General features: G+C 44.8%; 1 protein-coding gene across 8 annotated transcripts in view; it reads right to left on the reverse strand.

The window, feature by feature from the left end:
* Window positions 1-12,051, reverse strand: part of RALGPS1 (Ral GEF with PH domain and SH3 binding motif 1) — a 965,034-nt gene that overhangs the window by 20,726 nt on the left and 932,257 nt on the right. For all 8 annotated transcript variants that reach the window (XM_029614240.1, XM_029614239.1, XM_029614238.1 and 5 more), the window contains 2 exons: window positions 10,193-10,285; window positions 7,195-7,300 (listed from right to left, as the gene is read on the reverse strand). In XM_029614240.1, the coding sequence (XP_029470100.1) occupies window positions 7,195-7,300; window positions 10,193-10,285 (199 nt within the window). The remainder of the gene's footprint in view (window positions 1-7,194; window positions 7,301-10,192; window positions 10,286-12,051) is intronic.

A 12,051-nucleotide genomic window follows, 5' to 3' on the forward strand; every position in this document is an offset into this window, starting at 1 on the left:
ATCTCCACTCTCAAACATGAAGTTTTGAAACTATATTGCAAACACCTATTATATAAACAAATATTCATATAGAAATGGGAGACATGGGTAAAAGAGCAATATTTGGAAAGCTATGTATACTCATGTTCACAGAATGGGAAATAAAGTCACAGATCTAGAAGCAGTCATAGAAGCAGCTGATTTAGATACGGTGGCTGTCACAGAGATTTGGTGCATGGAAAACCATGACTGGGATATAGTTATTAGGGATGTGAATCGTTTTTTGACGATTTAAAATATCGTCCGATATATTTTAAATCGTTAGGGCCACGATACAATACCAATTCCCCCGATTTATCGTCAAAAAATCGTAAATCGTGGGAAGGGGGAGGGCAGGAAAACCGGCACACTAAAACCCCCTAAAACCCACCCCGACCCTTTAAATTAAATCCCCCACCCCAAATGCCTTAAATTACCTGGGGGTCCAGCGGCACACTAAAACCCCCTAAAACCCACCCCGACCCTTTAAATTAAATCCCCCACCCCAAATGCCTTAAATTACCTGGGGGTCCGTAGCGGCGGTCCGTAGCTTAAATTACCCTCGGGTCCGTAGCTAAATCGGGGGAAGGGGGAGAGCAGGAAATCCGGCACACCAAATCATGGTGTCTTCAGCCGGTTCCACTTTGCAAAATGGCCGCCGCAAAATGGCGGCGGCCATAGACCAATACAATTCGACGCAGGAGGTCGTTCCGGACCCCCGCTGGACTTTTGGCAAGTCTTGTGGGGGTCAGGAGGCCCCCCCAAGCTGGCCAAAAGTTCCTGGGGGTCCAGCGGGGGCCCTGGAGCGATCTCCTGCCGTGAATCGTTTCCGTACGGAAAATGGCGCCGGCAGGAGATCGACTGCAGGAGGTCGTTCAGCGGCGGTCTGGAACCCTCGCTGAACGACCTCCTGCAGTCGATCTCCTGCCGGCGCCATTTTCCGTACGGAAACGATTCACGGCAGGAGATCGCTCCAGGGCCCCTGCTGGACCCCCACAAGACTTGCCAAAAGTCCAGCGGGGGTCCGGAACGACCTCCTGTGTCGAATCGTATTGGTCTATGGCTGCCGCCATTTTGCGGCGGCCATTTTGCAAAATGGCGCCGGCTGAAGACACCACGATTTGGTGTGCCGGATTTCCTGCTTTCCCCCTTCCCCCGATTTAGCTACGGACCCGGGGGTAATTTAAGCTACGGACCGCCGCTACGGACCCCCAGGTAATTTAAGGCATTTGGGGAGGGTGGGGGATTTAATTTAAAGGGTCGGGGTGGGTTTTAGGGGGTTTTAGTGTGCCAGTTCACGATTTTAACGATACTCTAAACACCCAAACGGCGACGATACGATTCCCTCCCCCTCCCAGCCGAAATCTATCGTTAACACGATCGAGGACACGATTCACATCTCTAATAGTTATACAGGTCTATTATCTATTCAGGATGGACTGGATAGGAAGAAAGGGAGGAGGCATTGCATTATATATAAAAAAAGAATATTAAAGCAACAGCATTGCTGGACTTATGAGGTAAGGAGGAGGCACTATGGGTTAATCTGGAGAGAGAATAAAACATCTATTTATATTGGTGTGAATTAGAGACCTCTATCACAGAGAGAAGAAATGAATAGAGATTTAATGGAGGATATTCACAGGATTTCTGTGAAAGAGGAAATGCTGTTGGTAGGGGATTTCAATCTGCCAGATGTTGATTGGGAAATCCCAGCTTCTAGAATCAAGGAGATCCTGGATTCTCTACAAAGAGAACTGTTCCGTCAACTGAAACGGAACTCACGCGGTAGGGGTTGATAATGGACCAACGGTGACAGTATTTCTGATTTTGTAGTGGATGATCATCTGGGTTCCAGTAATCACGGGATGGTGAGGTTCAATATTAGGGTGCAAGAAGCGAAGGTTCTAGACTTCAGGAAAACTAACTTTCTTAAAATGGGGGAGTACCTCAAGGAGTCGTCAGCTGGATGGAAAAATCTAGGGGAAGCAGAAGGGCAGTGGGCAAAACTAAAAGGAGATATAAAGGCAACTATTCTTTATCAGACCGATACAGTAAGGAGCGGTAGGAAGAGCTGCGTTAGTGCCAGGCACACCCGCGGTTGCTGCACGCACAGTCCAGCTCACCTACCTCTCGATACTGTATGTAAATAGCTTGCAAATGCAAGCTGCGTCTAAGAAACGTCCGTGAAACATTAGGCCTGCGCAACCCATTTTACTGTGTAGAGCGCTATACAGTATCGTGGGTGCGCTGGCCTAATGCTTCACGGACACTCTGTTATCTGTCATTTCAAATGACATTTGAAATGCCAGGTACCAGGAAGTGGACAGTTCTCCGACGCTCGGGATTGCCAGTCCTCCCTCCCCTCCTCCCGAAGCAAGGCACGAAAAGCAGCCTTGCTTCGGGAGGAGGGGAGAGAGGACTGGCAGTGTAAAGCAACGAAGCGACTTACTTTTTTTGCAGCCCCCCTCCGGAGACGGACATCGGCGAAGACGACCACGGCTCCCCTGCCTCCAGCTGTCCGCGAAGACGGACGCATCGCACGGGCGAAAGCGGGCCCTGTGCATGCAATTGGGCCGCTCAAGGCTGCTTTTCGTGCCTTGCTTCGGGAGGAGGGGAGGGAGGACTGAGGCTGCCCTGGAGACCAGCACCCATGGACACGGCCAGGGCAGGTGAGCGGGGGCTGGGGGAAAGTTTGCCACCTACCCTTACCCCTGCCTCTAACACAGGGGTAAGGGTAGGCGGTAAGTTAGCAGGTTAAACGCGCGGCAAAACGGCAGGGTAAAAAAGCGATAGTTGGGGTGCACATTACTGTATGGGAGGGAATACATGCCGCGGGCGGAAGGGGTTACCTGGTGATTTAAGGAGGCAGTAAGAGTAGGTTAAAGGGGATTGTGTATCGCAGGAAGGGCTAACGCAGCCAAAAAGTGGGTAGAAAGCGGGTTAGGAGCAGGGTAACTGCGGCCGCACTTTACTGTATTGACCTGTTTGTTAGGAAAGTAAATAAAGGAAAGAGGGAAAAAAGGCTGCTATGGCTTTTCAAAAGAAGTAGCTGAAAAGGTAACGGAGCGAATGTTAGCATTCATAAACTATAAGAGATCACAAAAAGACAGGTAACATTATCTGGAAAAATTAAGAGACATTGAAAAACTAGTCAGGAATGTAAAAAATAAAATAGAAAAAAAAAATAGCAAACATGGTAAAACGAGGGGGAGGAGGGAGTGTTTTTTTAGATATAGTAGTGATAGAAGGAAGTGCAATAGTGGCATTGTGAGACCCAGAGATGAAGAGGAGGAATATGTAGAGGCCGATGAGGAAAAAGAAAAATGCTCTTCAATGGGCTCAGTCTGATACTCTATATATGGACCATTGTAAGGGGGCACTTTGAATCGGGGTGAGTTTTCGGGAGGGTGGGTTGGGTTTAGGGCGGTGGTGTTACAGACACATTGGGGTAGATTTTAAAAGAAGCGCGATCAGCCTACTTTTGCTTGCGCATCAGACTCAAGCAAAAGTACGCTGGATTTTAGTAGATACGCGCGGAGCCGCGCGTATCCACTAAAATCCTGGATCGGCGCGCGCAAGGCTATCGATTTTGTATAGCCTGCGCGCGCCGAGCCGCGCTGCCTCCCCCCATTCCCTCCAAGGCCGCTCCGAAATCGGAGCGGCCTCGGAGGGAACTTTCCTTTGCCCTCCCCTCACCTTACCCTCCCTTCCCCTACCTAACCCACCCACCCGGCCCTTTCTACACCCCCCCCTTACCTTTGTCGGGGGATTTACGCCTCCCGGAGGGAGACGTAAATCCCCGCGCGCCAGCGGGCCTGCTGCGCGCCGGGCCGCGACCTGGGGGCGGGTACGGAGGGCGCGGCCACGCCCCCGGACCGCCCGGGCCGTAGCCACGCCCCGTACCCGCCCCCAAAACGCTGCCGACACGCCCCCGAAACGCCGCGACGACCGGGCCCGCCCCCCGACACGCCCCCGACACGCCCCCCTCCGAGAACCCCGGGACTTACGCGAGTCCCGGGGCTCTGCGCGCGCCGGGAGGCCTATGTAAAATAGGCTTCCCGGCGCGCAGGGCCCTGCTCGCGTAAATCCGCCCGGTTTTGGGCGGATTTACGCGAGCAGGGTTCTGAAAATCCACCCCATTCAGCGGTATCCATTGTAAAATTCACATCATTAAAGAATTTTTGATCTTATAAGTGATGAAAAGGAGTTGATTTGTAGAATGCAGCTAGCAAACCCTGCAGTGTATAAATTAACTCCTTGATAGAATTTTCATCACTTATAAGTTCAAAACTTCTTTAATGATGTCAATTTTACAATGGGTACCTTTGAATGTGTCCTTAACATCACCCCCCAACCCCAACCCACCTCCTGAAAGCTCTCTCTCTTTCTCCCCCCTGATGTTCACCAGACTCCTGAACCCAACAAGGAGCTGTAGCAAAGTGGTGCACATAAGTTATGTGTGTAAAGTTGCAGACAAGCGTGTATGAAGAGTATTTTATAACCTATGTACATAGGTTATAAAATAGCGCGTATTTTTGCGTGTGAGATGGGCATGCGTGGCCCTTTTAAAATCTACCTGTAAGCGTATACTTTATAAAATAGTGTGTATTTTTGCGCGCGGTGAGATACGCATATTTATGAGCACATGCATGGCCCTCTTAAAATCCACCCGTTAGTACATATTTTGCATGCACACTTTACCAGCAGAAAAAGGTGGTGGGCGAGGTTCAGAAATACAAGTGGTAGTTGCTATATTGTAACTGATATATGCATATATATTACTGAACTTACTCGTACACTTTTACACCTGCTAACTGACTGGCACAAGTGACATTGTGTTTGTCTGCAGTGTTTGGGTGGAAGGTCAAAATAGCATATGCACATACTTTATAAAAATATCTACTTCCATGTATAAATCAAGTTTAATATGTGTTCACACTAGTCTTTTTGTGCCTAAAATATACACGCATATGTTTGTAAAATAGGTAGATAGAATCAGACTTGCCGTGGAACTATTTGCGTGTACTGAAATATACACACATACATTCAGAGCAGCACTACATGGTATTTTATAAACTGTGGAGCTCCTGCTCCACAGTTTATAAAATGCCAGGATCAATCTCTGTGCATTCACTTACCCGCGCAAATGTTGTGCTGTAAATAAGTTTAGAGTTTTATGCACTTTGGTCACTTTGAACATCAAGCCCAAAGGGTTTGTCAGGATACTTTCTAAGTTACTCGGAGAAGTGCTGAAATTTAAAATTTCCCAACCCACCAGCTGGCAAAATGTTACCCAGGTAATTTTTTACCCAGCTAAAATTTAACTAGATAAAAAGAGGAAGGATGGGATGCATGGCCCAAATTTAACTGAGTAGTGTCAATATTCAGGCTACCTGCATACATTTAGTCGGGTAAGTCTGGGAAAATCACTGCCGTAAAGCAATGCAGTTTATTTTAGGTGGATATTTTCAGTGGCAGACTTACCCATGTAAATCACGCTGAATATCCTGGCTAGTATTACCATGGCAACTTTACCCATGCAACTTCCTGCTCGCCACACTGCTTAACATGGACCTCAAAATTCCTATCATTAAATATTTTCTCTATGTTATTAGCATGGCTCCCCCCCCCCCCCCCCCCCCCCCCCCCCCCCCCCCACCTCACCACTGATTGGTTATCTGCTGTATAGTCTCAGACACTTTGGCAATATATGTCCTCCTGTGATCAAAGTGATCACTTTTATCTGATATTTTTTGAGAAATAAATGTCAGCAAACAAAATACAGATAATGTTTCAATACCTTATATATTTTCCATTGACCCTTATTTCAAGTGGACTAAAATGATAACCACACTACTTTTATCAGATATTTTTGAAAATTAATTTGTTTAACATTTCGCTCATTTCTTTGACAAAATGCTATCAGAATGTATATGCATATTTTTCTAATATTAGACAATGTATTTGTATTACAGTAAGTTACATATTAATTTTGATGACATTTGTTTTGGCTTAGTAGTTTTCCTCTGCTTTTGTGAGTTTCCAATGTAGTAAGCATCAGGCTCTACCGAGATGATAGCATCATGAGCATTCATTTGCAAATACCTTAGGACCCTCTATCCCCTTTTATCCCTACTTCCCATCTAGCCCAGCCATTTAACAATAAGCCTTGGCCAAGACCAGACTATGGAACTCTGTAAGCATTAGAGATGTGAATCGGTTCGGTTCTGATTCAAATCTTATAATTTTTATCATCCGGCCCGATTGTTTTTTTGTTTATCGGCTGCGCCCGATCCAATAAACAACCCCCCCCCCCCAAAAGAACATTTTAAAATTACCTGGTGGTCCAGTGGGGGCGCAGGGAGCGATCTCCCGCTCTCGGGCCGTCGGCTGCGCTAATAAAAATGGCACCGAAGGCCCTTTGCCCTTACCATGTGACAGGGTATCCATGCCATTGGCTGGCCCCTGTCACATGGTAGGAGTTTTAAAGGGTCGGGGTGGGTTTTTTTATCAGGCCATCGGCGCCATTTTTATTAGGGGCAGCCGATGGCCCAAGAGCGGGCGATCGGTCCCGGGGCTTCCACTGGACCACCAGGTGATTTTAAAATGTTTTGGGGGGGGGGTTTGGGAGGGTGGGGGAAGGTAAGGGATTAGTTTTAAAGGGTCGGGGTGGGTTTAGGGGTTGTTTTGGTGTGCCGGTTTTCCCGCCCTCCCCCCAAATAACTCCTGTTAGTGGACACAAACCCGATTAATGATTTTTCACGATAAATCGGGGGAATTTCTATTGTATCGCACTCTTTAACGATTTTTGACGATTTAAAAAATATCGGACGATTATTTTAAATCGTCAAACGATTCACATTCCTAGTAAGCATGTACCCTGAGACTGGTCACTGATGTCACTATGATATGATGACTGGGACTTCCTCCCTGCTGGGAGCTGTGAATGCAGTCTCTGCAGCATCCACAGTCCATGCTGACCTGAAGAAAAGGAGATATCCCACATGGAAGCGTACAACACTAACATCAAGCCTTTGAATGTACATTTTAATTGAAAAGAAAATCAAGCCCTACTATTTTTATTATAAAAACATATTTATGTAAAAGGAAATCTGTTTTATACCCAGTTCAGATAATATAAAAATAAATAAATGAATTCCATAAAACTTGTACCTTTATCAGGGTTATTTAACTGGAATACATTGGGATGATCTGGATCATCAGGTAGCACCACCATCCATCCTACAATTGAGACTTTTTTATTGGGTGTTGATTTATACTGTAAGAGAGAGAAACATGATCACTGGTTATCCATTTCCTTATGTTGTCATGGAGCTTGAGTTATAAGATGCTACCATAATGATTCTATGACATCTCAGAAGCCATGCAGGGTCATTTTGTCAATATAAACCCAACTTTATAACAGTGCCCTTGGAGCTACAGTCCACATGTACTTGTGGACTTTAGCTCAAATTTTCAAAGTGGACTTATGCATAATAGTCCGTTTCAAAAATCAACAGGAGCATGTGTACCTTAACGTGACATAAGTGCATACATGTACACCTGCTAAATGCATGTAAAGGTTCACGTGAACATTTACATGCATACATCTGGAAATCTGAAGTACCTGAGTAAAACATTTCACTTCCTCAACTTTGCCCCTGGGAATGCCTGTTTGCAATATGTGGAAAAGTTGCATACAACCCACAGGGTAATTTTCAAAAAGCGCATTTTACGCATATAAATACTTTTGAAAATTATTCTCCATGTGAATGAAAGCCTTCCAAGTAAGCTTTGGTAGCTCTATAGGGGGTACTGTTCCCTTTAAGTAAGTAGTGAAGCAGTTCCCAGAATGCAGTAAGAGAGCACTATATATCTGAGTGATCCTTGCTTCAGGTAAAAGGTTAAATTGAGGTTCTGTTTAATTGGTAGGCACTAAAGATCCTATTTCACTTTTTTAATCAGTTTGTTTAAGGTTTAATTCCAATTAATTACCGTATTGCTTGCCTCATCATAATTATGTATTGCTTAACCCACCAGGTTTAATTTGTATTCTGCTTTGGATTGGTGATTAATCTAGAAAAGTGAAATGGAAATTGCAAGCTAAATTAAAATTAATTAAATATAAATGGCTGAATTTTAAATCAGCCACTCGCATAAAAATTGCCATTTATGTGCATGGCTGGGCCCTGCACATGATGCACGCATTTTCAAAAGGGCCCAGCCACGCGTGTAAGTGGTGATACGCGCACATTTGCCAGGCTCTGAGAAAGGGGCGGGTTGGGGGGTGTGTTCTGGGCAGGGAGGGGCTGGACGGAGGCCGGCCGGGACAGCAGCCATTATCCGCTGTCCCGGGGAAGCACGCACTGACAGCCGGGCGGCACACATAAATTAATTCTGCTCCCGAGAAGCAGCAAGTAATAAAATTAAAAAAATTCAGGCAAGGTAGGTTAGCTTTAGGGGGTGGGGAGGAGAGGGGAAGGGGAATGAAGGATAGGCAGTGGGTTAGGGAACTGGGGAAGGCCCGACTGCATTGCTGCACGGACTTTGCAAAAATTCACCCCCCCTTGCGCGTGCCACCCGCACATGCGCGCAAATTATAAAATCTGGCACGCATGTGCTCGTGGCCAACGGATTTTATAAATTGGCACAGCCATGTGTGCACGCCGGGAACTGCGCGTGCATGGACACACATATGTTTGAAAATCTACCCCAAAGTGTGCAGATTCATTGAGCAAAATGCACTTGGTGGAAACAATCCAATTAGGATCAGAAAAAAATATTTCTAGCCTGTTCTTGACTGTATATTGAAAACAATTTTCCATGGGGCAAATTGGCCTGTCTAAAAATTGCCCTTGTGGGTCCGGCTGAAAGTATACTTGGGCTTCCATAGCTGGGAAGTGCGGAAGAAAATCATTCAGGCACACTGGATTTTCAAATGTATGCACTCTATTTTACCTTTGCTCAGCTACCCAATAAAATAGCAGGTGCATTGTAAACAGGTGATTTTAGATTGTAATTTTATAACTGTGTGCATAGGGCTAAAGTAAGTGTGTAAAAAGTACTCATTTTAACTGGAATTTTCAAAGCAGACTTACAAGCATAAATTAGCTGTGGAAATTAGGGCAGGCTTACTTGCATTAATGTTGCTTTTCAGAAGTGTGCACATAAACTTATGCGCACACATTTACACTTGCTATGAAGCAGGAGTAAATTTACACGCATGAATGATTTCCCAGCCCCAACTCTGCCCACTGGAATGCCTCTTTTTTTTTTTTTTTTTTTTTTTTGTGTTCATAAAAACACACATGTGAGTTACACATGTACTTTTATACATACAGCCCCCCCTCCCCCACCCCCGGCAATTTTCAAAAGCCCAGTTACATGCATAAAGCTCAATTTTATTTGCATAAATCCTTTAAAAAAATTCAGCCCTGAGTATTTTGCCAATTATTCTGCCTGAAATTGCTGAACTGAAAGAACCACATTTTGTTTCCATCATGGTTTCAATTTAAGGCTTTGAGTACTGTGCCTCAAATTTCTTCCAAAGGGATTGCCCTTACCAGTGAATGCGCTTCTACTATGATACCAGTTCTCAGAATCTCTGCTGAAGTGGTCACTTGATGTAACGTGCAAGACCTCTAACATCAGAAGGGGCAGCGAGTTCTGCAACTCGGAAACTGTCTCACTGGGATCCTAACTAGGGCAATTTTTGTTGTTATGAAGACTATTATTTATTTTTGAACATATATATATATGCCACCTATACACTGCCCTAGGTGGCTTACATGTAAAACATTCATAATATCAAATAAACATAAAAGAATAAAACACCACAAATTACAAAGTCCTTTGTAAATAATAATAAATAAATAACAGACACAGCTTTATAAAGTATCTGTCCTGACTGAGAACCTCCCTAAGGTAAAGACAGCTTAAGCCACAAGATTAGTAACCTAGCTTTTATTTTCAATCAATGGAAATACAAAAATGAAACATTACTGTAATATATGATATTTCTTATAAAATAAGATTCTCCTCCCTTGACCTTCAGCAAACTTCCCCGAGACACCTTGGGAAACATGGTCTAAAGAATGGTCACCTGTGCCTGTTATTTATCGTCTAATGTGGTTTCCTGGGTAAAAAAAAAATCTATTAGCAGCTTTCTTACATGTTTTCTTTCGGTGCCTCTTAAAGATTTTGCGCCAAAATAAAGAAGAGTTGAACCTGAAAGCGTAACCCAGTACCTAGTCCATGAAGCCAGCTGCAGGAAAAAAGAACAGGTCTATATCATTTTGAATGAAACATATGTTTACAATTTATTATCTAAAGAACAATATATACTGTATCTAGGTCAGTACCATATTCATGAAACCCAGTATTATTCAAGAAAGAATCCACCACTGACTTTGGTAAATATATTAATGGCATGTGATTGAAACGAATGTTGACACAGTTCAGTATCTGTCATTCTACAGCAGCTTTCTATGTTTAAACTATGCTGATCAATAGCATTTTGCTGCCCTCTGTTGTTGAAAGTTCATAACTAGAATTGCATTTGTCAATAAACCAGCATTATGTACGAATCTACTGTAGTAGGATGAATCTAATCTCGGGTTGTATGCTTACTTCAGATTACTGCCCAAAATGGAACATGCTGTTTCTTACTTTATAAAACTGATTCTCCAGCAAGTGACTCTGAATGAATTCAGAACCAACAATGTAACATACAATCAATAAAACCATTAAAACATATAGTAGGGGAGTCACGTGATGTGGTGATCCTGTGAGGATGTGTTCTCCAAAGGCTCCGGGTGCCATCCTCTGATACAAGAAAATCTACCTACTTTTTCTTAACTCAACGATCAGCCACTATCGAGATTTTACAGAGCACATGAACATCGACAAGTATATGTCTAAATCGCTAACAGGTATACCGATACAACCTGGGAAAAAAAGACAAAGAAAAAACAAAATCGGGAGATCCCAAAATGGCTGCACTGGCAGACAAAACCCAGCCTAGCCCATTTGATGAAGCGGCAGTAAGTGTGCTGACCCAAGCGGTTATAGCTGCAATAAAAGGTAAGTTGGACATTAAATCTGAACAATTTGCCAAACTCTGAAACTCCTTCCGTGAATTTGGCCCCAGAGTGGAATTACTGGAAGGACGCATTTCCTTAGTGTAGGTCGACATCCTGGCTCACACGTGGCATCTAGAAGGCCTTAAAAAAGTTGTTGAGGAACAGAAGGAGAAAATTCACCAGAGGATGTGGAAGACGATAAATTGGGAGAAGTGCTAACCGCTTGGCTGCCAGAAGCCTTGAATTTACCAAATCTCAAAATGGCTTTGGCCAGGAATGGGCGCACAGACTGGGGAGTAGGAAAGATGATGCCTCCCGACCAAGTGTGGAAATTGCACACATATTAAATTATGCTCATAAACAAATTATAAGGCGAGCCTCACGCAAGATCAATCCTTTAATATACCAAGGCTTACTGGTAAAAATTTCAAAATTTTTCCAAGAAAGTGGCGATTAAAAGAAAATAATTCATACCACTGTGTTCCCAACTAGTGACAAAACAAGTCAGATTTGTGTTGCAATTTCTGGCAAAGCTGCGAGTGTGGCACAACAGATCGGTGCAAATGTTTGATTCCTTCCCTGAAGTGAAACGATTTGTGGAACAGCTACCTGCTGCCTGATCTCTTATGATTACTGTCTACCTTGGGGTTGTGAATTTGATTATTTTTATCAGTGGCGTAGCCACGGGTGGGCCTGGGTGGGCAGGTGCCCACCCAACTTAGACCCAGGCCCACCCAACTGGCACCGGAACTGCAAGGCTGTCGCGGGATCCCATCCCCGCGACAGCGAACAAGAGAACCCACACCTCGCGCGCCATCACGGCACACGTGGGGAAGCGCTGCTGCGGCCGTATGGCCAACCGGTCTTCCTGTTCGGGGGGGGGGGGGAGCGGAAGCGCCACGCGCAGCTTCCGCTTCCTCCCCCCAATGCAGGAAGATCAGCTGCCTCT

This window comes from Rhinatrema bivittatum, chromosome 8 (genome assembly GCF_901001135.1).
Source record: "Rhinatrema bivittatum chromosome 8, aRhiBiv1.1, whole genome shotgun sequence".
In the NCBI taxonomy this organism is placed as follows: Eukaryota; Metazoa; Chordata; class Amphibia; order Gymnophiona; family Rhinatrematidae; genus Rhinatrema; species Rhinatrema bivittatum.